Here is a 26,335-nt window from a genome sequence, read left to right as displayed (position 1 = left end):
CAGTCAATCTCATTTCTGAATTACCTTCTTTAATCCTAATTATCTTCTTTCTGTGTGTGGCATGTGGAATCTTTATGTTCCAGTGGACGCCATTTCTTGAGCATTACCTGAGGTGCTTCCTAAAGCACAGATTCCTGGGCCCCATCCCAGATCTACAGAATCTAGGTCTCTGGGGGTGGATCCAGAAATCTGCATTTTTGTTATGCTTACTGAGGGGATTGCTATCCTACATTTAGGTAAACACAGCTAACTAATCTTCCCTGTAACCATTTTCATAAGCAAAAGTCCACAAGTGTTTATACTCACCTGAGGGCAAAACGGTAAATCTAGCCTTGAAGCCTTGCAAACGATTTTTACCATCACTTTTAAAGTAAATCACCATCATGTTACTAGCACTGAATATTGAAGTGATGGTCAACATTCCACAAAGTTTAGCTGAAAAATTTTGGGAAAGTTTGATTTACAGTTATAATTTGAAAAAAAATCAGATTACCGAGTAAAATAATCACCCGATTTTCTAATCAACCACTTTAGTTTTCTCCAGCTTTTTTTTTTTTTGCATTTGTATGCATACCCTTACATCTCATGTGAGAATTAAATGTTAGTTTCACAATAACAATGCACTGTAATTTCAATTACACAGAAAAAGCTCTAAAATAAGGACATTTGATTTCCAGTATGCAAGGAAACTCAACTGGTTATTACTTTGTAGACAATAAGAAGAGGTGAGTTAAAAATAATAAGAAAAAAACCACCCAAGTTGGTATATTCCTTTTTCCAAACAGGACATAAGCACACTTTATAAGAGAGGTAACACTTGAAGTCACTTTCATGGAAACCTCACACTGTACAAGCACTGTTCTGCAGAATCATGGCATTGTGCTCTCACTAACCTGTCCTTAATGTCTAAATAAATATTCCAAGCCAATCTATAATCCTGGCCTCTAACCCACACAAACATCTAGCTGAAGGACAGATACTAGGTCCTACAAAAGTGGTTAGGGGGCTGGACGTTAAATCTTCAAACTCAGTAAATTGTTAGGTCACAACTAAAAGTGTATTTAAAGTTTTAAAAGTCTTAAAATTAATTGTTATACCTACATAGAAATGATAGGTTTTGGTTACTTTTCTTGGACACAAATATCAAAATATTAGCAACAGAAGGAATACAGAAAAAAGGAAGCTTTAAAATTTACCTTAAATAACTGCCAAAAATGTACTCACTGTTACCATTTTATCCTTTCTCTGGGGACTGCCTTTTCACTTTACATATAGTCTGAAACAATCTTTACATTTTGCACATTTCCATTAAAATGGAATGCAAATTAGTTGCTGGCTCATAGGTTTTTTGTTTTTTTTTTTTTTGAGACGGAGTCTTGCTCTGTAGCCCAGGCTGGAGTGCAGTGGCGCGATCTCGGCTCACTACAGGCTCCGCCTCCCGGGTTCACGCCATTCTCCTGCCTCAGCCTCCCGAGTATGGCTCATAGGTTTTAAAGCTAAAGTTGTATGGCATTCTGAGTTTCCAGAGCAAGAAATTCATATTCCCACTCTACCTGTGGTATCCAAGGAAGTCAGTCCATGTTGCAACTACTCTGATTAGTCTAACACTTTCATATTTGAAGGGTGAAGGCTACCTACCGAACTTGCGCTTTTCTTCAGAATCACCATAAATCACAACAGCATCATAAATACAGTTTGGACTAAGTTTGACAGTAAAGTCCTCAAATGTCAACTGTACAAATGAAACATAACCAGGGAAATGGTCAGAGAAGAGAGAAGCTTAAAGGGTTTACCTCTGCGTATTTAAAGGCTCTTTGTTATATCCTCATATGCTCTCACATAGAAGTGTAAATAATTGCAGTCTCTTTGAAGGGCAATTTGGCAATGACTACCACGTTTAAATGTGCAAACCCTTTGACCTAGCAAGTCTACTTCTGGGAATCATACATATCCACATGTGTCCAAAGACACTGACAGATATTCATGGCATCACGGCTGGTATGACCAAAGACTGGAAACTCAATAAACATCTGTTAATAGGGAACTGGTTTAATGTGTTCTGAAATATCATACAATACTTTATGCAGTTATTAAAAAGAGTTCTGTGGGCTCATCTGGAAAGATCTTTGAGATATTTTTCAGTGAACAAGGCATTACCAAGTAGCATAAGTACACACACACACAAGTAAATGCTCAAAATAGGATACACACACACACACACACACACACACACACACAAGTAAATGCTCAAGGACACTAGTAAGTTATCAGTGTTTGTCTCCAGGGGTAGAATAGGAATCTGATGAGGAGCCTTACTTTTCATTGTATATACTTTTAAACCACTGAACATTTTCAAAACCACACACACAGATCTCTTTTCAGAGTTTAAAAAAAAAAAAAAAAAGCATATGGCTAAAAGAAGCTCCTAGTCATAATAGCAATTTAACAATCCAGATGAATTAAGTTCTGCCTAACTAAGGTAACTGTATCCTCTATGAGGTAGAGTGATTCCTCAGTTGCCTACCTTTATAATGTGTTTCTCTGGAGCACGAATGAACTGCTGACACCTTATGTTACTGGGATACAAATCAGGATACTTGGCAGAGTGATTTGTCCCTTCTACCAATATAGCCACACTTCCACAACCTGACCCTGTGGAAGCATTGGGGAAATTCAAAGTGAATGGCCAAAGGCATTTCCTCCTCCTCTTCCCCACCCACATCAAGGGAAAATGGCAGGGAATTAAATACCTGAAACACTCACCTGCTTCTGAGTTCTGTATGGCAGTAAAGGTAAGCTCAAGGCCACGGCCACTGTCTTCTGTATCAGAAACAAATGGAACCATGGTCTCACCGGTCTCTGTCAGCAATGGTAAGGGCAATATATTTCCACAGATCTTACCTTAAAAGAAGTGAAGGAAAGTGAAATAACGTGACTAAAGAGTGGTGGAAACGTATCCATGTTTGTTTTGTTTTCCATCATCTTCCATGAGATCTCTGGTCTAAACACACTAAACTATTTAATGGCCCTTTGATCATTCAACATTCCCTGCTTCAGTGACTTTGCTATTCCAGTTGCCTTCTCACCCCCCAGTCTGTCATGTTCAAATTCTACTCATTCTTCAGGGCCTAACTCAAAATTCAGCTTCCCGAAAAACTCTACCAGACAACCACTCGAAATAAGAGCTACCTTTTTTGAATCAGCACAGCACATTCCCTGTTCTAATGGTATTTCCAACTTTGTGTTACATGTTTGATTACCTCAAACTACAACTTATTTGGGCAGAGAGTGCTTTTTCTCGAAAAATGTCCAGTACCTGGTATGGTATCCCACATATAGTTAATTTTTAACAACTGATTGGTTGAAAGAATAATTACTGTGTAAATAGCAGGCCTGAGCATGAAATAATTTAGACAATAAATATTATAACCCCTAGTACAGTACTTTGTCTATAGCTTCCTGTCACATATGTGTGAAGAGACATTTGTCCTAACCATTGACCTTATAGAGATCTAGAGATCCAGGTCTATACCAGCTCTAGAGAGCTTCTATCATAGTTAACACAGAGTATTTCAACAAAGTTAGATATATTGCTTATGTTTATATAGCTTATAAGAGGTACTCAATAAAAGAAATTGAATGACATGAAATGATCATTTGTGTTATGAGAAGGAAATTATATCAAACAATGTAAAGTTCAAAGTGTATGTGTAAACAGATACACCTCTAAAAGCTAATAGAGATTATCTCTAGGTGACAGGGTTATGAATGGTTTATATTTTTTTCCTTTGGCTCATCTGTATTTATCAAAATTGGCAAACATGTACCCACTTTTGTGATAAAAATAATTAAAAAATTGCCTCAAAAGGAAGTTTTCTGACAACTGTGACATCAATTGCATTCAACACTGTTATTGAACTTGAGAGAGAAATGTGGGATCTGGTTCCTAATTTAGAAAAACACTGAAGAGAATAGTCAGTGTGCTGACCACTGTCTCCACTCTTCCTATCCTCCCCTTAACCCTTCTAGAAGGGAACAGTGTGCAAGATGAGATCATTGCCCTTGGTACAATAAAAGAAATTTTATTTTTTATTTTTATTGTTTTAAGTAAAGTGAAAGAAAGTTTATTAGGAAAGTAAAGGATTAAATAATGGCTATGCCATATGCAGAGCAGCCAGAAATTTTATTTTACATCCTTTAGTATCTCTTTGGTCTTTCAGATACTCTAAAATGATAAATAAAAACAAATGTAACATACTTACTAATAAGCACTCCATCGCTTGATTGTAAAGATACATAGTCATGATCACATCCAACTGGCTTTTCCATGTCTAAACTTGTAAATTTTATCAGGATTATTTTATCCTTTGGTACCATTATTTTCCAAACATATAAGCTGGGATAGGGGAAGGTGAAGAAAATATAACAAATGGCAGAATCAGATTTGATAAATAAAATCTAACACCCGTGCTTTGTCTCACAACTCAACAACAATACAATTTTATAGAATACTAGAAGATAAAAGGCAATGGAACATTGTGAGAAAAATTTGTGCTCAAATTGATAACATTTATCTGACAAATAGATGAGTATTAATTGGAGAATGACCAGAAAACACCCCTTAAATTTCATTTAGTTATAAAATGCTAGAATTTTGATCTATAAATTGAAGAAACCTAAGATTCATCTGAGTTATTCACCTAATTAAAATTCATACTATTCATCCAGAGGTTGAATTATGATTCTCATGAATTATGAATTGACCATGCAGTGTTTGCTAACCTTAAACAGCCACATATTCCGAAGTCATCCTAAGTCACAGTCCCTGAGTTAAAATGTCATCTCTCTAACTCCCAGTAAGGTCAGCTGTGACTTTTCACTAACATTTTTAAAAGCATATCTAAACTTGAGAGAGTACGAAAATAATCCCTTACCTTTATTTTCATACATAAATTTATTATTCAAGAAAATAAATCCTAGTGGGCCATAAATCCTAGCTTCTTCCATGTCTCACCTTCACCTGAATGCAAAGCAATCTTACCTAGAATCTAACATGTTCGAATTAACTCTTTCCAAAATTCAGCAGTCTTTACCTTAGACCTGTTAACAGCCTCACTGCCCTTTACTAATAAGGACTTTAGGAATTAGTCAAGTCTTTTATGCCCAGGTTCCAAAAAGCAAACACTAATAATTTTTTTTTCTTTTTTTTTTCTTTTTTTTTTTTTTTACCAGACATCTCCTTAACTGGAATCCCTCCCTCCCTCCCTCCCTTCCTTTCTCCCTCCCTTACTTCCAGTCTCACTCTATTACTCAGGCTGGAATGCAGTGGTGCAATATCAGCTCACTGCAACCTACACCTCCCAGGTTCAAGCGATTCTTCTGCCTCAGCCTCCCAAGTAGCTGAGACTACAAGCATGCACCACCATGCCCAGCTAATTTATGTATTTTAGTAGAGACACGGTTTCACCATATTGGCCAGGCTGGTCCTGATCTCATGATCTGCCCACCTCGGCTTCCCAAAGTGTTGGGATTACAGGCCTGAGCCACCGTGCCCAGCCGGAAACTCTTTACTTTAGTGTTTTTCTATCCAAGTCCGTCATCCTGAATATAGATGTAAAAATAAGCTGTCTAAAATATTATAAAGCTCACTTGCCAAGCACTTCAATGGAAAAAAGCACTCCAAATCCATCATCCTTTTTGAGATTCATTACATCTCTCTGAGGTAGGCAGGAGAGAAATTATCCCACTGTTTCCAAATGGGAAACCTGGCATTGATAATAAAAGATTCATCACGTCTCTTGTATAAGTGGAACTGTTTAGGCTTTATGACTTCAAAGGCCGGTACTTTCTCAAATTGTTCCATCATCAAATTATTTTCGGCCTCAAAATCTCTAGCTCAAAGATGAAAAATAGGTTTCAAATCTATGCCAACTTTGATTTATTATTAGTGATTGCTGTTTTAAAAGGATTTTGAGGTCTGGTCAAGCTAAGTGAGAGAGGGGTCCCCAAACAAACCATTGATTTATTAATTCAAATAATCTATAGAACATTAATTATGTGACAGGTACTGATCTAGGCTCTGAGAAATGCAATATCTCCCATGGGTATGAAAGGAAGGAGGGCAACCTGGGTGGTATCTGTCATTTCTGAGAATCTAGCTACCACCTACCAGAATACAGAGAGGCTTGGAGGGACTGTGTAACTCTCTCCTTTATATTATCTCTGTCTGCCTTATGATTTCCTAGTTAGCTCCAGTTGGAATTTACAAAACCCTTTCAGTATCTAAGGCTACTCAGCATGCTGAAGAAGTCACTAACTGTGCAAATTGGCCCTATACCTCATTTCTAAAACACAATTTTCCCACATTTTCACATTCTAAAATTAGAATGCATCTTACAAAGGAGTCTTACGATTTCTGTAGACCTGAATTGAAAGAGTTCTTCCGGGCAGTATCTGTATACACTTCTGTCAGTCACATTGCACACTATCAACTTCACAGTGCCAAATGTTTCTGCTTGACGTGCTTTGGCCTATACTTGAGGTGTGAATTTAGATGATAGATCTGCACGAGTATTAACCTGTGGTTCAAATTCTCGAAGAATTTTTTACCTCTCCCTACATCTAGTGCCAAGGTTGAGGCATGTAACTTTCCGTGTGGGTGGGTTTACACCTTGTTTAGCCTTACACTGAAGATAGTCTTTGGTGACTCAGCCTTATGTGAACCTATCTTGGGAATTTTGTTTTCTCCTATTGAAGCTGTATTTTACAATGAATTTTTTGTCTTGATTTATTGAAATATAGTATAAATAGATGCTAAAACTAATTGGATTTTACTGCTATTGAAAGTCTTATTAATCTCTGGTTGACTCCTTACTTTAGTCCCTATAAACTATTTAATATCTTAGCTATTTTATCTCTACTTCATCTTCTAAAGTTGAAGCAATTAAAATCTCGTGTGATAACTAAGACATCCAGTGTAAATTCCTTCAACTTTCCTATAGATTACCTTCTTTGTTGCTTTCCCAGAAAAGGAATTATTCTGCCCTTTTCTCAATGCCAAACCTTCTTTATTTGTTGTGTTCTCTGAAAGCTTACTTCACATTTCTATGTGTTTCCTATGACTCTTAACTCTCACTCTCTGTCCATAAGCACAGTTGAGTCTACTTTATCAAAACAAACAAAATGCCTCTCTTGACTCTACTGTCTAAAAGCCACCGCCCCAACATTTGCATCTCAGACAACAATTCTATTCTTCCAATAGCTCAGGTTAAAAACTCTTAGTTTACTCATATGGGGATCTCATTCTCCCTCAAAACCCAAATTGTCAACTCATCAGCAAATCCTACAGCCCTACCACTCTTCACCACCTCTACAAATGTGGTCAAAGCTAGATTTTTACCTGGATGATTGCATCATCTTTTACCTGGACTATTGCAGTAGTTGGTCTCCCAGCTTGTGGTCTTGCCTGCCTACAGTCTATTTGCAACCCAGTAATGAAAGTGGTCTTTTTGAAATGTGTCAGATCATGATCTTCCTCTGTTCAAAATCCTCCAATGGCTCTCTATCTCCCTTATGGAAAAATTCAAAGTTCTCTTCATGCCCTGTGAGTCCGAAATAATTTGGCCACATTGCCCTTCTCCAGCCACTCAGCTCTGGTTCTCTGGTCTCTTTGCTGTTCCCCAAGTATATCAAATGTATTATTGTCTCACACCTACCATTCCTTCTGCCTGGAGTGTTCCTTTCCAAAATGATCATATAATTTCCTCCCTTGCTTTATCCAAGTCTTTTTTTCCAAGTGTCATCTTTATAATGTGGTCTTCTCTAACCACCCTCTCTGATATTGTATACTCTCATTCCCCACCTCCCTTTCTTGCCTTATTTTTTGGTATGGCATTTACTACCTTCTACTATTATATGTAACATTTAAAAATTATCCCATTTCCACCTTCTAACTTGCCCCACAAAGGCAAGCATTTTCGTGTGTTTCATTCACTGCTGTATCTCTAGCACCCAAGACGGTGTTTTACACATCCTAAGGGTTCAATAAAAAATGTGTTGATTATTTGGGATACTAAATTTTCAACAGTCACTTAACCCATTATGAATATGACTTTTGATCCTACAGTTCTGCTCAGTTCAAGAAGTTTGAGTTTCCATATGCAATGGCATTTGATTTGATTTTTACTTCTACAATAACCCTCCTTTTCTTGAAACATTTTCTTGCAGAGATCTCTGAAATGCTTAATTGTCTAAGTTGAGTCTCTGTGTTTGAGGGTAAGTAGGCTGCCATCTGCATGTCTCTTACCCAATATACAAATACTTTGCTCAACTATCCACTTATCAAGTGCATTGACTACTTCCTGAAGCAGGCTATTTAATTTCAGAAATGACTCAAACAAGAAATGACTTCATATTGAATTGAACTCTGCCTTCTAACTTCTACTCAGTAATCTTAGTTTTCAGCTCTGCAATCATTCAGAATAAGTCAAATTCTGCTTCTTTAGTAGCCTCTAAGACAAATCAAGACACTTCCTTCCTCCTCTTCAGTCTTCTCTGTATCAAAAAATATTATGGTTCCCACAACCATACCTCGCAAAACATTGTTCTAAATATTTTTCCCATCTTGGTCATTGTCCTTCAGACAAATTCTGGCTTATCAATCTCTCTGTCTAAAGATTGTACCCTAGAGGTCCCTTCCCTGAGACTCTAATAAAATAGTTTCTTAAACTCTTGTTCTAAATATTATTCTAAGCAAAGGTGGCAAAAGCTTTATCGGCATTCTATCATCACAAGTTTGCCTGAGACAAAGTCAGTTTAGACCATTAAGCCTTTTAAATTATGAGCTGAAATTAAGCCACATCTTTTCTATCTGTACTTGAAATAAATATTTATATTCATTTTACATTAGTTCTGAAAGTTATAATCTTTCCATCATTTTAGTTTTAGCATACCCATTGACTGTAGCATAAGGTCTAATCTCGCTGCATGGAACTTAAGGTCCTCTGCAATTAAGTCCCGATCATCCTTTCCATCTTCATCATCCACTGCTACCCCAGTTCCCATTCACATTGTTGTCCAATCACAGTGTGATACTCAGAACCCAAACAACCCTAATCTTCCCCACCTCCTTGACATTGCTTATACCTAATTCCCTTGGCCTAGAATGACCTCTTTCCTGCTTCTCCATCTGTTGAAATCTTCAGTATTAGAACCACCAAAGACCTCATGAGCTATAAAATCATAACTATCCTTCAACGCCTCATTTCAATGCCATCTTTTCCATCATAACATTTATATCTCTCCCCACACTTCTAACCACTCTACACGCACCTTAAAAACCACACCATAGACAATTAGTCTCTATTTTTTTGTAGTGTGCACATTCTTGGATGTGTGGATTATAAAGCTTATTTCCTCTTGTTTTGTAGTATAGTTATTTTTGTCTAGCTCTTTTTACCAGATTATAAGCTTGTAGAACTGTTATCTTTGTAGTACACTATTCAATTCTCAGTACAATTTTAAGAACGAATTTAGATCACTTAAGAAAATGAGATACTTGCAGAACAATTTTCTAAAACTTAAAGATATTTTTAGCTATATTTAGATATATTTTAGAGGACAGGGTATGTAGAAAATTTGTAAAAAGATACTAAAGCTTATAGGACATGAACTATTTTCCATCTTCTAGGTGATGCTAAGCAAAATATTACCATGATTATAGAAATAAATGTGACAAAATTAATCACTAAATCCCATAGCAATGTCATTACCAGATGCTGTCAGTATTACATATTTGAATACATCAATTCAAGTAAACTTTAGTTTAATAACTATTCAGGTTGATGATTTACATTAATGAGTAAATATTCACCAACCTAAAAATATCAGATGAAACATATACTTTTATATTAGAACTGGAAATACTAGATAAAATTGCCAAAACAAACCAGGTATGGTGGCATGTCCCTGTAATCCCTACTACTTAGTAGGCTGGGGTGGGACGATCCCTTGAGCCTAGGAGTTCAAGCCCAGCCTGGGCAACATAGGGAGACCCTATTTAAAAAAAAAAATTGCCAAAGTGGAGTCTTTTAAACTGCCCAATTTTGTGGGAGGGAACGCCCCAGGAATCACGCCTATGTGGGATACATACCAATTATGACAATAGTAGTCTCCTTTGGAATGGGGGTAACGAATCTTCCCATTTTCTCCAAATAACACTGTCCCCTGAGGTTTACAATCTTCAAAAACACAGGAAAGAAGTCAATCATTTTCCTCACCCATAGACAACATTTCAAAATGATCCAGAGGCCAGCCTGAAGCTGTACGATTTATATTATTCATTTCATTGATATTTATGGGAATGAAAATATTTTTAGAGGCTATGATTTAGACGTTGTATTTGCAAACAGACTTTAAAAACATTTCTGAATTCACCATAATTTGAATCAAAATAGAAACTTTTTAAAACACTTCTTCAGATGTAATATTTATCCAACTTTCCCATCTCTTTCTAGGCTGTCTTGGGTAAGGTTAAACACCTTCGTCTAAAGATGCTAAAGTACAATTTGGGAAGCTGAGGCGGGTGCATCACTTGAGGTCAGGAGTTTGAGACTAAGCCTGGCCAACATTAGTCAGGTGTGGTGGTCCATGCCTGTAGTCCCAGCTACTCAGGAGACTGAGGCAGGAGAATTGTTTGAACCCAGGAGGCAGAGTGCATGCCACTGCACTCCAGCCTGGGTGGCAGAACAAGACTCAATCTTGAAAAAAAAAAAGAAGATCCTAAATAAGCTGGGTGCAGTGGTTCATGCCTGTAATCCCAGCACCAGCACTTTGGAAGGCCGAGGTGGGTGGATCATCTGAGGTCAGGAGTTCAAGACCAGCCTGGTCAACATGGTGAAATCCTGTCTCTACTAAAAATACAAAAATTAGCTGGGTGTGCTGGCAGGTGCCGGTAGTCCTGGCTACTTGGGAGGCTGAGGCAGGAGAATTGCTTGAACCCAGGAGGCGGAGGTTACAGTGAGCAGAGACTGCTTGCCACTGTACTTCAGCCTGGGTGACAGAGTGAGACTCCATCTCTAAATAAATGAATAAATAAATAAATGGATAAAACTTTTAGTAATGGCATGGAAAGTCTCCCTCATTTACTCAAAAGCTTTAGATGCCAGGGTTAGGTTTTAAACGTTGGCGCCTACGTATGAATATGGGAGGGGCGTTTAAAGTTTACATTCGAAAATTTAAATAAAACTCAGATTGTGAATATGGTACAATCCTTCTGTTTACTTTCCTCTGATGACTCTTTTCAAGTCAGCTTCCTTCTCTAATTAGAACCACACATACCCTCTCCTCTCTGACTTCCGTTCACTTCTTGGACAGAACTCAGGGCCTTTGTTATATACCTCGGACCCACTTTTGAGATGGGTTGGCCCTGATCCAAACCTGTAGAAGGTATGAGGAGTTAGTGTCTTTTCCAATAATAATCACTTAAATAAAACATTTTTAACAAGGTGACGTTAAAGACTATTAAGAATTGTAACTTCTACTAAAATCAATGCAGAGGGAATCTTTTTCTCAGAGTGAGTGATCCACTATGTCTTTTAAAAAAGGTTAAAGGACTATGTGGAAGCAGAAAGTAATTTATTTGATTTGTTGGTTAGTGTGGTTTAAAAAATAAAATATGAAATATTCAATTCTCTGATTTGTAAGGTTAAGAAAACTGAATTTAACTCTATTTCCAAAGCATAGCCAGTTCTGGAAAGAGATAGGGAAGATGAACTGGAAAAAAAAAAAAAGGCAAACAGAGGATGAGAAGCTTAGAAGATTATCCTACGGAAGCATTATTTAAATAAATCACTTATCACATTCCGATGTTCATTTCACTGGGATTAACCATTAATGTCTGATTTCATTGCTCTTGTGAAATCTCATTGTTACCATTTACCTTTGTTCAGGGCTTTTAAATCTTATCAACTTTCCCTTCCAGGTGATCAAAATGGAATATAATTGCTACCAGAAGAGAATTGCTCCCCTGCAGTAGAGCAGTGAAGAGGACTTTTACATCTAAGACCAAAGAAGAGTCTGCGGCAGTTCGAGGAAGTGCTGGCCTGTGGTTGGATCCACAGCACCACTTCCAAAAGCCCTCAGTCAGGTGGCTGCCCTTCGACTGCCATGAGAAAGGGATGGAGGATGGAGAGAGCACTATGTTCTGGGGCTCTGGGTCTTGTCATTTTAAAAAATACTTGGTTCCTACATTCAACTGCTTGTTCCGGAAAGCTGTGTTCTCTCAGGCCTCTTTCATTCTGCAGAGGACAGGTTTGGTATCTCCAGGCCCACATTTTCCTAATTTAGATTTTAGTGTCCCAGAGCCAAATTAACTCTCCAAGGCCTCCCTCATTTTTTCACTGTTGCCAAGTAAGTTAACAAGGTTGAGCGGGCAAAGTGGGAGATGAGTGATTTATTTTTAGTATTCTTAAGTAGTACAGAGAAAAACTGTGCCAACTGAAAAAATGAAGAAAGAGGCCGGGCGCGGTGGCTCAAGCCTGTAATCCCAGCACTTTGGGAGGCCGAGACGGGCGGATCACGAGGTCAGGAGATTGAGACCATCCTGGCTAACGCGGGGAAACCCCGTCTCTACTAAAAAATAGAAAAAACTAGCTGGGTGAGGGCGGGTGCCTGTAGTCCCAGCTACTCGGGAGGCTGAGGCAGGAGAATGGCGTGAACCCGGGAGGCGGAGCTTGCAGTGAGCTGAGATCCGGCCACTGCACTCCAGCCTGGGCGACAGAGCGAGACTCCGTCTCAAAAAAAAAAAAAAAAAAAGAAGAAAGAATCTCCTAATGAGTCTATTCTCAAGGTCTGTTAATAAAATCTCATAAATGCAAAAACGCATCTCATGAAAATTTTATACAGGGATTTGGTTTGTTCAAGTTATATTGACAGATTTCTATACTCAGGGTTTCAGAGACACAAGTATCTACATTGGACTAAGAATTTAAAACCAGCCTTATTCTTGCTTTGTTCTAAAGCTTAGTTCTGATAATATCGCAACATAGCAGAGTAACTACCCTTGACTTAGGATGAGATGAGGAAGAAAGAATTCACCTACCTGTGAACAGGTTCTGAGTGATAAAATCCATCAACTCAGACACTTTGGAGAAAATGACAAGTGATGCCTTCATATGGTTATTTCTTAGAGGAGCTGAATCTCCAGCACAACCGACTACCCAGGAAGTTATCCCAGCAAGAATCCAGATTCCACCACCTCTTCTACAAACCAGTGGTCCTCCAGCGTCCCTCTTTCATGGTACAAAAAAAGAGAAAATTTGAAAATAGCCACAGTGTAAAATATTTCATCATTTCCGCAAACATCAGCACTCATCACAAAGTGAAAAGAGGTAGAGGCAAAGAAGTCCACTAGTCATCGTCCATCAACTTTTTGTTTATCCATTTTCTTGTGTCCTTATCGTTAGTTTCAAGGCACAATCTTTTAATCAAGATAAAATCTCTTTATACCTATTGGCTGCAATCTTGTCAGGTTAACACTTTTTCTTCCTCTTTTTTTTTTTTCCCACTACCATGTACATTCTAAAAATTGTTGGAAGGGAGGTAGTATAGATAGATGCTTCTACTATAGCTTGTCACCTGGAATTGCAGGAAAGCCTAGGTCATCTTCCAGTCCTATAGAGCATCAGTGAATAGATCCCCCAAGATAGTTCAAGGCCTCAAGGCTTTAAGAACAGAAAGCCTGGGCCGGGCGCATGGTTCACACCTGTAATCCCAGAACTTTGGGAGGCAGAGATGGTGTATCACCTGAGGTCACGAGTTCAAGACCAGCCTGACCAACATGGTGAAACCCTGTCTCTACTAAAAATACAAAAAGATTAGCTGGGCGTGGTGGCGGGTGCCTATAATCCCAACTACTCAGGAGGCTGAGGCAGGAGAATCGCTTGAACCTGGGAGGCAGAGGTCGCAGTGAGCCAAGATTGTGCCATTGCACTCCAGCAGCCTGGGCAAGAGAGTGAGATTCTGTCTCCAAAAAAAAAAAAAAAAAAAAAAAAAAAAGGAAAGCCTGGGAAACCTAATTTTATCCAGGAGATATATGTAAAGGACCACACTGGCTCTTATCCTACAGAATAAAGAACCCAAGGTTTTAGGATTGCATCTTCAATAACATTCCAGAATCTATACCACTTTAAGACTCTGTTTCAGACAACTTTTTGTCAGATTAAACTCTTCTCACAAGGTGTAGAGGGTTTCATTCAAAAAAGGATTGCCTATAATGAATGCAGATAACAAAAAGCACCTTTAACCTGTTTTCCAATTTAGAAAGTGGCATAAGTGTAAGTTTCAGTCTCCTCCCTCCCAAACTCCTGTCATTGCCTCTAAGAAAAACTCAAAAATCCTTCCAACAGATAATTTCAGAGAGCTTCCCTCAACATTTTCAAGCTGCTTTTTGGCAAAGAATAATGACTCCTTAGTGCTCCACCTTAAAAGAGAAGATAATTTACTTGGAAGACCTATCTAAAACTTAAAACCCCTGTGTTTCAAAAATTGGTCTCCTTGTCCCCTCTAAATATCTTGTGAAGATTGGTATTCATTGTGAAGTTGTGTCAGTCTTTGGAGATTGTGGTCATTCCCAATATCTCTTACACGACTGTGACCAAAGCTATGTATCTTCGGTCAAATTTTATGCAAATATATTCTGCACCAATGGAAAAACATTCCACAATGCTTAACAACATGTGAAATGAAGAATTCATAGCTGGACCTAATAAGATTGTGAAAGTGGTCGTCTTGCTTGATTCCATTAGGTTGGACACGTTCAAACTAATCCCTTTTCCCAACCCACCAAAATAAAAGAAGTGTAGGAGTAGCAATGGATGTGGAGACAGGAAATAATTCTTTCTGCTTAGGTCAAGTACACTTTTTCAGTAGAAATCAGATGAAAAGATGAAGGGAAAAGGAATTTTGACACAGTAACAGAAGAAACAGGAGCTTCTTTTGCAGAAAGGCAGAATCTACTTTCACCCACATGTTGGTAAACAACTAGGCTGGTTTATACTTTTGTACCTGGCAGGCGTTCACTGCCCCATCAGGGAAGCCGGCACACAGCATGGTCCTTCCCAGGGGAGGGAGGTTCATGCTCTTGAGCACAATATTACATGCTCTGTCATCCATGATGGGAAGTTCCATTTCTTGTAGGACATTTGAATATTCTGATGCTGCAGAGAGAGGACAGATAAGTTAGTACACAATATCCTCATGGAAACAAATTAATGAGAAGTCTACAAGTTTAGAACTATTTCAAACAGATTTTTAACCACATGTAGAAGTAAAATTGTTTTTAGGTGTGAATCATATTCACTTCTGAACATCAGATACATGGCAGAGGACATTTTAAAAATATTCAGCAGATTTTTAAGGTAACATAGGCAATTGTACAATTGTGGCTTCTCTAAACAAATGCTTAAATGTTTCCCCAACAGAGGAAAACTTTGGTCAATACAGAAATGTTTTATAACAATCATTTTTTTTTTGAGACAAGGTGTCCCTCTGTCACTCAGGCTAGAGTGCAATGGTACAGTCAAGGCTCACTGTAGCCTCAACCTCCTGGGAGCAAGTGATTCTCTCACCTCAGTTTCCCAAGTAGCTGGGACTACAGGCATGCCACCATGGTTTGCTAATTTTTAATTTGTGTGTGTGTGTGTGTGTGTGCGTGTGTGTGTGTGTGTGCGCACGTAGACAAGGTCTTCCTATGCTATCCAGGCTGGTCTTCAACTGCTGGGCTCCCATCCTCCTGCCTTGGCCTTCCAAAGTGCTAGAATTAGAGGCGTGAGTCACTGCACCCTGCCTAAAATTCTTTATAAAATAAAAAAATCACAATGTATTTTTGTCAAGCTTTGAGGTTGACAAATAAAAATTGTATTTATTCAAGGAGTACAATGTTTTGGTATATGTATACATTGTAAAATGATTACCACAATCATGCTGATTAACATTACATCACCTCACAGAGTTAACTTTTTTGTAGTGAGAATACTTAACATTTACCCTCTTAGCAAATTTCAAGTATTCAATATATTAACTATAGTTCCCATGCAGTATATTGGATTTCCAGGACTTACTTGTCATACAATTCCACATTTACACCCTTTGAACAACATCTTCCCTTTTCTTTCACTCTCAAATCCATGGTATTTACTCTTCTACTTTTTGTTTCTGAGTCTCACTTTTTTAAAAAGTCACAATATTAAAGACAAAGAAACTTAACTGTTATTACTATTTCCTGATCATCCTTTTGCCTTATACCTCCTCATCTATCACAGCTCTATCCAGCTTCCTTTATCTGCCATACCTAACCAAATTGGCAGCAGCAGGAGTGATATGAATAGCCTTTTAAGAAGTATAAACCTTTTGATGCTGAGGATAACCAGAAATCTTCATTGTGTCAGAAATTAGGGATAAAAAATGATAAATGTACTACTCATGGTCAAGAAAATTATTTCTGCTTCCCCTGGACATACAGAGATCTGGAAGAAGTATTAAGTCATTTTGATGTCCCTTACTCTTGGAAATCTTGCCCCATCGACTGGACAAGCAAATAATTCCTGGTTCAACTTTATCATCACTGTCAGGAAGACAGATTGGCTGAACAGCAGTTCCTGAGAAAGCAACAACAAAGGCATGAGGTTCATGGATAAATATGCCGTGTTGAATATATTTGGAAAAGTGAAATCTATTGATTTTATGGTTTCTACACTTTCTTCCTAAATGTAATGGTGACATATTTTAAGTTTTGGCCCCCCCATAAAAACTGTTTTGTATTTATAGAAATTTAGAGAAATGCATAAAAAGTAAAACAAGGAAAAACATAAGGCCAATTGTTCTGCACACCACCATGAGCCCCCCAATCTACTAACATTTTAGACTATGGCTTTGTTGTGAAAGGAGAGTTTTTCACTCGACAGCTGTTGAGCACAAATCCAGAGGAATTAGCCAGGCCCCTGCCTTTGAGAGATTGAATTGATCTTTAAGATCCTAGAAATTTACCTGGCCATGAGAGGAGCTGTAAAGAACCTGGGAAATTTAGAAAAAATATAGATAATTGTGGGGAGAAACCTGTAATTTAAGAGAAAGTGGCTGAGGATTGATCACAATTGATATCCAAATCTTTAGCAAAAAGCTCAGTAACTCCAACTATGATACAAAAAATAATTTTATATCTAGACATGTGCTGAAAATGTAGCACACTAAAAACAAAGAATGGATCTCAAAAAAATCTAGAAGGAAAAAACATATTACCAAAAAGGAATGTTATTGATTTCTCAACAGCAGTAAGTGAATGTTAGAAGATAGTAGAACAAGATGGTCAAATTATCATGTGGCAAGCACTCTTTTAGATCTCAATGAATGAACAGAAAGAAAAATATTTCTGTCTTGGTAGAACCTACATGAGTGTGTATATTTGTGTTTGTGTGTTGGGTGAAGGGAGAAGAAACAAATAGCAAATATAATACATTGTTCAGTGGTAAATAAATGCTATGGAAAATAATAGGATAAAGGAGATTAGTCTGGAGATTAGGGAGAATGGCATGGAAGGAGTCATTTCAAATATGATGATCATGGAAAGTCTCATTGAGCAGGTGACATCTGAGTAAAGTCTTGAAGCTGAGGAAAGGAATCATGCAGTTATCTGGGTAGAAGTCATTTGATGAAGAAATACTCCTTGCTGCAGGATCATGCATACATGTTTAGGGGACAGTGGGAGGCCGGGATGACTGCAGCAGATTAAGTAAGTTTCATAAAAAAATAAACAAATCAGAGGTTAGATGTAGGACTAGGAAAGAGGGTATGTCAGATAATAATGACATTGATTTTCATCTAAATGTAATAGAGAACCATTGAAGTTGTTTGAATGGGGTGATATAATCTGATTTACCTATTAAAAAGTATCATTCTGGCCACTGGGTTAATAACAAACATTAGGAAGACAGAAGCAGCAGCTTGAGTAAATTTCAGAGACCATTAAAATTAACCCAGGCAAGAAATGATGGTAGTATTGCCTGGAACAAGATGGCAAAAGCGTGAAGTGAGTGAGGAAGAAGCAACAGGATTTTCTGACTCATTGGATGTACAGCGTCAGAGAAGGAAGAATCAAGGATGAATCTAAAGTTTTTTGGATTTAGAAGTTTAAATTATTGATCCTGGATGAGATCACTAAGAGAATGAGCCCAACTAGAGAATAAGATGTCCAGGGTTGAGCCTGGGCATTCCAACAATATGAAGGCAAGGAAAAGAGGAAAAATCATCATAGAAGACTAAGAAAGGGTACAATAGGGTAGGAGAATAACTAATGAATTCCCAGAATTCAAGTGAAGAAAATATTTCCAAGAACATATGAGCAATTCTGCTAAAAACTCTCATCTAGAAATATGGGAATTGAGAAGTTACTTTGAATTTAGCAACATAGAGGTCATTAGTGACTGTGACAAGACCAAATTTATGGAACAGTGGAGTGAAAGTCTGATCCACTTAAATGTGGAACAGACATCTTAACCTAATACATCCAGCTATGAGAACTGAGGAAACGAAATTGACATAACAAGCATAGATGGCTCTTAGTAGAGATTTTCTATAAAGGAAAGAAAAGATGGGGCCATAGTTTCCTCTTATATACACTTACGGTTTGAGTTATTCTCAGTATTTTGATCATCTAATATCTCCTGACATTCACTTACTGCTGTTGAGAAATCAATAACATTCCATTTTTGGTAACGTGTCTTTTTCCTTCTAGATTCTTTTGGGGTCCTTTCCTTTAGTGTGCTACATTTTTGCACATGTCTAGATATATAATTATTTTTTGTATCATAGTTGGAGTTACTAAACTTTTTAAATCTAAAGATTTGGATATCAATTATGATCAATCCTCAGCCACTTTCTCTTAAATTACAGTCACTCTCCACCAATATCCATAGTCTTTCTAAACTTCAAATTGAATGTTTATTACACTCTATCTTCTCTGTCTCTTATCCTCATTGTCTCCTCTGGGTAATTATTTCAGATTGTCTAGTTCCATACACCTAATCTAATCTGGTAGATAAGTATTCTGTTGAGTTTCTAATTCCAATTACATTTTTATATTTTCACATTTTACTGGCTTATTTTCAAATTTCCCTTTCATCTAACAGTTTCCTCTGGTTCAATCATTTTCAGTACACTTTCACTTCTTTAAACCTTAATATACTCATTTTCTATTCTCTATTTTGAAATTTGTAACCTTTGAAGGTCTGATTCTGATTGTTAATGCTTCAGACTCTATTTTTGATGGCAAATTTCTCTGCACGTTTCTGTGCTCGAATTCATTAAAGCTTTATGGGAATATATTAAAGCTGGGATTTAAATTTCATTCTCTCAGAGAGGATTTATTTTTGCTTCTGGCAGAGGCTGATTACTCACCTGGAACCACTTTAAAATTTTGCCTTGGAGTTTTTGTGCCACACAGGTGATGTCAATTCCACACAGGTGATGTCAATTCCAGCATCAAACCTGAGTGAGGCCTGGCTCATGATTACAGATACTTCTGAGAACCCTCTGTCCAGAGCCAACGTTGAGACAAGTAAGTGCCCTTATTCCCTCACTTTATGTAGCATAACACGTACAACTCCCTCTCCCTATCTTTCAAAGCATCACCTTTCAGAAATTTCCAGGTTCTTTACAGTTCCTCTCACGGCCAGGTAAATCTCTAGGATCTTAAAGATCAATTTGATCTCTCAAGGGCAGTGGCCTGACTAACTACTCTGGATTTGTGCTTTGTTTTTGGCCATGTAACACTTCCTTTTCTTGCATTTAAAAAAAAAAAAAAAAAAAAAAAGGAGGGGGTCTTTTAGTATTTTACCCAGAAAGTTTATATTACCTGTGTTGAGAGAGTGTTGTATTATCTTGTTCATAGTAATGACAGAAAGAAGCCTCCGAAAACATTTTCAAATGTTCCAAGCTTTTTGGTTAGAGGTGAATATAGGTAGGTAGTTAGAATGGAGCCCAGCCAAGAAACAGGAGTCCTTAAAATACTAGTTGGCCAAAATATGGACTTAACCTAAGTTGTTCATCAATGGATGAACGAAAAAGAAAATGTAGTATATACACACAGTGGAATATTATTCAGCCATAAAAAGAATGAAATCTTGTCATTTGTAACAACACAGATGAAACTGAACATGGATATTAAGTGAAATAAGCCAAGTACAGAAAAACAAATATCACATATTCTCCCTCATGTGTGAGCTAAAATACTGAATCTCATGAAGATAGAGAGTAAACCTGTGGTTATGAGAGGCAGGGAAGGGTAGGGAGGAGGGGAGGATGAAGTGGGGTTGATTAATGGATACAACTATACACCTGATGTTTGATAGATCAGAGAAGTAATTCCAGCGTTCCTAGCATATATAAAAAGATAAATGTTTAAGGTCATAGATATCCTAATTACCCTGATTTGATTATATGAATGTATCACATTATCACATGTACCCTGAAAATATGTACTTGTAATATGTATCAATAAAAATAAATGAAAGGGAAAAAAATGTTGGTTGTTAGGTTAAGCATAAATAATTTGTGGCTGGGATATGTAGCTTATACAGTACTTTTTTTAAAAAAATAGGTTATAGACTGAACAAAATTATTTTAAAAAGAAACAAAGCTGAGCTATTCTATTACTAGACAGCCACACAGACATTAAAGTTAACTAATTAGCAGTTTTCCTCCATTGCATTTTTAATATTCTAACTCTCCATACTCACCAAACTTAACTTTGTGTTTTAGATACAGCAGTGCAATATCAGGACTCATATATTCATGGCTGTTGTATTCAGGATGGGTAATAATTTTTGAGACAGGAATATTCTGTTCTTGCTCATCCTGCTGAGAGAGGCTGTACTCCCCAGAAGTCACAATTATGTTCTTCAGTTGCTTCCTAAAACCAAAGATAAATGTTTCATAAATAGTTGTTCCCCCTACACAAGTCTTCTTGGTTTCATGTAATTAAATGAAGAGTGATTAATGTACCTTTAAGCATCCCTGAGTCTTTGAAGAAGGTTTTCTTTATTTATTGAGTGTTACCAATGGTCATATATTTTTAATCTAGAAAAAGTCATGGTTTTCATCATGTTTCCATTTTTCTGAGTCAAGTAATTAAATATTGCCTCCTTTACTTCTTTGATATACAAACCTTAGTTCATACATGCTATGCCATTTGTAACAGGATATAAAAGTTGCTTTCTAGAACTGTTCCTTCTTTTCTCTTATTAGTACCCTCTATTAATCTGGTCAAATATATGTAATTTCTGCAGCTTTTTCCCGCCGAATGATTTAAACCCAGCTGATTAAAACTTTGGAGCATCCATCTAACATTTCTTGTTAATGCTTTATTATAGTAAGTAACCACCACCTCTACCCAAGCACTAAATCCATAAATTATAGATGATGTCTAGGATTGTTTAATTCAGTAGAACAGGAAGCAATGGAAATCTTGGAACAGACACACATTTCTGGGAATCGGGAAGATCAGTGGGTGGGTGCACTGGGAGGCAAAATTAAGCAAGGAACTGAGAATGAACCTGCTATTTAGAGCAACAAATCTCCCAGTCCCATAGCCAGGAATCAAGGCCTGACAAGTAATTGAAATCCACAACTTACTCACTGAGGCTGTCCAGGCAGTGTGCTGCTGTAACAACACGATCTCCTTGAATCAAGCTTCCTCCGCAGAAGTGGTGCTCATGTGATTTTAGGGAGACCTGCCCGAGAAGAAAGTTACAAACGCAGCTAATATGCCTCCCCACAGATGTATCTCCATCGGAAACACTGAAGATCAACTTTTCTCATCTGACATCATATTCTTAAAATACTGACATAAATTGGATAGTAAGATAGTTCCTGTGAAGTAAACTTTTTGGTAGAGAGCTAGAGGGGGTCAGGAGAAAAACCACAAATCAACGTGAATTCTTGCTTTTGAAACAAAGGAAATATTTCACCGTTTTCTCATTGAGAAATCAATGCCTTTGTTGTACTGACCTGCCACGGATGTCCAGCCACTGTTGAATTTCTCCAACTACTAATTCTAGAGAAGAATCTAGATCCCACGGCAGGTTCCTTACTTTTCATGTTGACCATGCGAATTCCACACTTCAGTCCTGTGTAGAAGAGCATGTGTGTGTGTGCACACACAGAGCCTTATTTAAGAGTTCACTTTACCAAGATTTCCCGTTTGGATTTTCCTGGCCTGGCACAGACATTCTGATAGCACTTAGCTGCAGACTATCACATTCTTCTCTCAATATTTTCTTCAGAATATCCCACAGTCACCTGGGTTGACCAGAATTTGCCTCCTGTCTGCTCCCTTTCAGCCTGTGTTACCACTGGGCAGGAAGGAGCCAGCGCTGCCTCTGGTAGGTGACTTGGTTCTTACTTTGGGAAGATGCAAATTTAGGTTGTGTTAAAGATACCAGGGGCCACGTGCAGTGGCTCATGCCTGTAATCCCAGCACTTTGGGAGGCCCAGGTGGGCTGATCACTTGAACCCAGGAGTTCAGGACCATGGGCAACATAAGACCCCATCTCTAAAAAAAAATGTAAAAATTAGCCAGGTGTGGTGACCCGTACCTGTGGTCCCAGCTACTTAAGAGGCAGAGGCAGGAGGATCACATGAGCCCTGGAGGTTGAGGGAGCCATGATCGCACCACTGCACTCAAGCCTGGGTGACAGAGCAAGACCCTGTCTCAAACAAACAAACAAACAAAACAAAACAAAGATACTGGGGAATAACATATACTACTCTGGAAGGGAGATATTTGACTTTAAGTTACTTCTACTTGGTTAGGTTTCCTTGGAAGAGGCTCCTTAGTACACACATGATTATCAGGTGTGCCTACAAACTTGAACTCTAGAATCCAAAAAATTTCAAAAAGGAAATCTGGCCCAGGCCTTCCTTTAGGGATATCTGAGCATGCACCACCCCTCACCCTTTCTTCCCAAATGCCTCAGGTGTGGCGATACCACCCTGACTTCCTGAGGCAAGGAGTAATGAAATCTTCCCTCTCCAGCAGGCTCAGCCTCCTCCGCAGTCCTGGTGCCCAGGGCCCTGGGCTCACCTAGGCTTCTGGGGTGGCCGATGACCAGCAATAGCAACAAACCAACACTGGCCAGCACACCCATAGCCTCCATGCTTCGGCCTCGCATGTCCTCCCTCCCTGCAGGCTGCGAAAACTCTGGGGGGAAGGCGGGGCAGCGCTCTTTATTCCCTCCCGTGGCGCCTATGGGCAGCACCTGCCGTGGCGCCTGGGTTCACAGGTGTCCCTCTTCACGATTATTTGATCATTGTGAGCTGCCGCCACTCTCTGGTCGTCCCTGCTGTCACAGCGCCCCGCCACCCAGCCTTAGAGACTGGCGCGAGGTGGCCCAAGGGGCGGCAGGGGTGCTCACACGTGTGCAGAGGTTCCTGCCAGCAGATCCAGAGCAAGCCAATCAGTGGCCTGGAACGCTTAGCCCTGCGAATTCTGTCTCAGATTAGGGAATGCGGTTCAAGCTCAGGGGCAATGAAGCTGGTTCCCCACGCGAAACACAGGCAGGACTGCTGAAAGGCGGAGGCTCATGAAGCTTACTACAATACTGCCACTTCTAAGAAGCTTGTTGAAGCCCTTGACCCTCTAGAGTTTTCAAAGAGTGAATAGGAAAGATCAGGCTCGAGCTGACATCATTTTCTGGGTGGCAGTACTGTCCTCCATTTCAGCAGAATGGGCCAAAAGCTGTAGAATCCATCATTTAAGATGATTAAAATCAATCTATTGGTAAGATGTCACTGTTTTCCTTGAATATTATTTTGTAAGGCTGAATTTAGAAGGCAAATAAAGCCTGAATTTGTAATGGTCTTACATTTTGTCAGAAAATCAGGGCAGCGCTAAGTGGACATTCTATATATATATATCAAATAACGTGGCCACCAGTCCTCCAGTGCCAGTTGGAGGATTTTACTTTCAAGTGCTCTATTTTACTTTCATGTAAAATAGAAATAAAAGCTTCTTGAGGTAGGCGGGTACATAAACTAAGGGAGACAGGTGGGAGATGAACAGGTAGATGGGAAAACAGAAGGCAGTCAAGGTGGAGATAATGTAAGCACAGGTACAAGCAGGTGACAATCTACTGGGTACAATGACCTCTGTGACTACAGGAGAGAACAGAGGGTAAATGGACACCTTTTGATGAAAAGCCTTAAAAAAGTGAATGATGCCTGGCGTTGTGGCATGTGGCCTATAGTCCCAGCTATTGGGGAGGCTGAGGCAGGAGGATGGCTTGAGCCCAGTTCTGGGTTGAACGGCACTATGCCAATCTGGAGTCTGTTCACACTAAGTTCAGTATTAATATGGTGACCTTCCTGGAACAGGGCACCATCAGGTTGCCTAAGGAAAGGTGAACTAGTCCAGGTCAGAAACGGGGCAGGTCCAAACTCCTTGCAGTTCAGTAGTGGGATCTCACCCATGAAAAGCCACTGCGCTCCACCCTGGGCAACACAGCGAGACCTTGTCTCTGAAAAGAAAAAAAGAATTTTTTTTAAATGTGACTGGTACTCAAACTTGAAACATACATCTCAAACCTTCTTGTTTCATGAACCTGAAAGCGGTTTCTGTGATTTTTTTTGCTTTGGTTTTTTTAAAACAAGGTCTCACCCTATCACCCAGGCTGGAGTGCAGTAGTGCAATCTTGGTTCACTGCAGCCTCAACCTCCTGGGCTCAAGTGATCCTCCCATCTTTGCCTCTCAAGTAGCTGGGACTACAGGAGCACACCACCATGCCTGCTAATTTTTTGTATTTGAGGTGCAGTTCACCATGTTGTCAAGGCTAGTTTCTGTGATTCTTATGTCCCGAGTTCCACTACATGAAAAAGCTCTGGAGCTCCACTGACCAATGTGGCAGACATTAGCCATATGTGGCTATTTAAATTAAAATCAATTAACAGGAAATTAAGTTAAAAATTCAGTCCTTTAGTCACACTAGATACATTTCAAGTGCTCAGTAGCCACCTTGCCTAGTGGCTACCATGTTGAACAGCACAAATATAGAACATTCCGTCATCACCAATAGTTCTATGGGCCTGTGCTGTTCTTGAGAGTAGCACTATTTTCTTTTGAGTATTTATTTCAAGGAAAGACACCTCGGATGACAGTTTGAGTAGATGATTCGTTGGTTTCATGCGTGGGTGTCTAGGGAGTAAGGGGTATCCAGCCTGCTCTTAAGGTAAGCAGCTCTTCTGTGAAAATAAAACATTGAACCTCCAGGCTTCAGTACTGTCCAGGGAATGTCCAGGTGTGGTGGCTGCCTGAACAGTGGCCTTCACTACTCCCCTCCCTATAGTCATCACATGCAGGGTGACCATTTGAACCACCGTGCCAGCTCCAGGGCCCCGCCATTCTCCAGTAAAAGCTCAGAGCCCCCACATGGACCCAAAGCCCTCTTTCTTTTTAGCAAGAGGTAAGATGAAACCCACCAAAAAGTGTTTCCTAAACAAAACGGAAAGAACTAGAAGGTGAACATGTGCTGTGCAAGAATGGTCAGGCCAGCAATATTCAAGTTGCTGGTCATACCATGGCCAGCCCTTGTGTGAGGCTCACAGGTGCTGTCCCCTTTCACTCTTCTGCCCATGGCACACAGCTTTGCAGCATATTCTGTGGTTTCTTTGTTTCAAACCTGGGAATCTCCATGCGGTGGGGCACTGTCTCATTTCCTGTTACAGGACAACTCCCTTTTTTTCCAGAGTTCAAAACCCACAGCTTCAACTGAGACCCTATTCTTATATACCAAGGTTTAGTCCCTTACAGGCCTCACAGAATAATGCCTTTCCATTAAGTGGAAAAAGAGCCATTCAATAAGAATTACACACCATTAGTAGCCAGGCCATAGGCCAGGTTCAGTAGCTCATGCCTGTAATCCCAGCACTTTGGGACGCTGAGGCAGGCAGATCACCTGAAGTCAAGAGTTCGAGACCAGTCTGGCCAACATGGTGAAATTCCATCTCTACTAGAGATAAAAAAAAAAAAAAAATTAGCTGGGTGTGGTGGCACATGCCTGTAATCCCAGCTATGGGAAGCTGAGGTATGAGAATCTCTTGAACCTAGAAGGTGGAGATTGCAGTGAGCCAAGATTGTACCACTGCACTCCAGCCTGGGCAACAAGAGTGAGATTCCATCTTAAAAAAAAAAAAAAAAAAAAAAAGTCAGGCCATTAGTTTTAGACTCAAATGTTCTAATAAAGTAATGGTTTAAAAATAAATTGAGTTTGTAGTTATATTAAAACATCCA

General features: G+C 39.0%; 1 protein-coding gene across 9 annotated transcripts in view; it reads right to left on the bottom strand.

Annotated features, from left to right (window-relative positions):
• The window catches only part of LOC105484110 (ovochymase 1), a 101,321-nt gene extending 75,118 nt beyond the window's left edge, over positions 1 to 26,203 (bottom strand). For 2 of the 9 annotated variants that reach the window (XR_011609268.1, XR_011609269.1), the window contains exons 1-14: positions 23,135 to 26,203; positions 22,060 to 22,178; positions 21,685 to 21,782; positions 20,790 to 20,962; positions 16,560 to 16,655; positions 15,064 to 15,215; positions 13,100 to 13,289; positions 11,338 to 11,436; positions 10,151 to 10,238; positions 4,263 to 4,396; positions 2,764 to 2,901; positions 2,525 to 2,652; positions 1,639 to 1,732; positions 307 to 435 (exon numbers count right to left, since the gene is read on the bottom strand). Coding sequence is in view for 6 of the 9 variants with exons in the window: in XM_071071958.1 (XP_070928059.1) it covers positions 307 to 435; positions 1,639 to 1,732; positions 2,525 to 2,652; positions 2,764 to 2,901; positions 4,263 to 4,396; positions 10,151 to 10,238; positions 11,338 to 11,436; positions 13,100 to 13,289; positions 15,064 to 15,215; positions 16,560 to 16,655; positions 20,790 to 20,962; positions 21,685 to 21,782; positions 22,060 to 22,178; positions 23,135 to 23,222 (1,726 nt within the window). In the remaining 3 variants the exon portion in view is untranslated. Of the gene's footprint in view, positions 1 to 306; positions 436 to 1,638; positions 1,733 to 2,524; positions 2,653 to 2,763; positions 2,902 to 4,262; positions 4,397 to 10,150; positions 10,239 to 11,337; positions 11,437 to 13,099; positions 13,290 to 15,063; positions 15,216 to 16,559; positions 16,656 to 19,906; positions 20,745 to 20,789; positions 20,963 to 21,684; positions 21,949 to 22,059; positions 22,179 to 23,134 lie in introns of those variants that run through there. The other 7 variants (XR_011609267.1, XM_011745414.3, XM_071071958.1 and 4 more) reach the window with 6 other exon arrangements.
• Between the last annotated feature and the right edge of the window lie 132 nt (positions 26,204 to 26,335).

The sequence above is a fragment of the Macaca nemestrina genome, chromosome 10, assembly GCF_043159975.1.
Source record: "Macaca nemestrina isolate mMacNem1 chromosome 10, mMacNem.hap1, whole genome shotgun sequence".
NCBI classification, from domain to species: Eukaryota; Metazoa; Chordata; class Mammalia; order Primates; family Cercopithecidae; genus Macaca; species Macaca nemestrina.
This window is presented reverse-complemented; position numbering and strand designations above follow the sequence as displayed.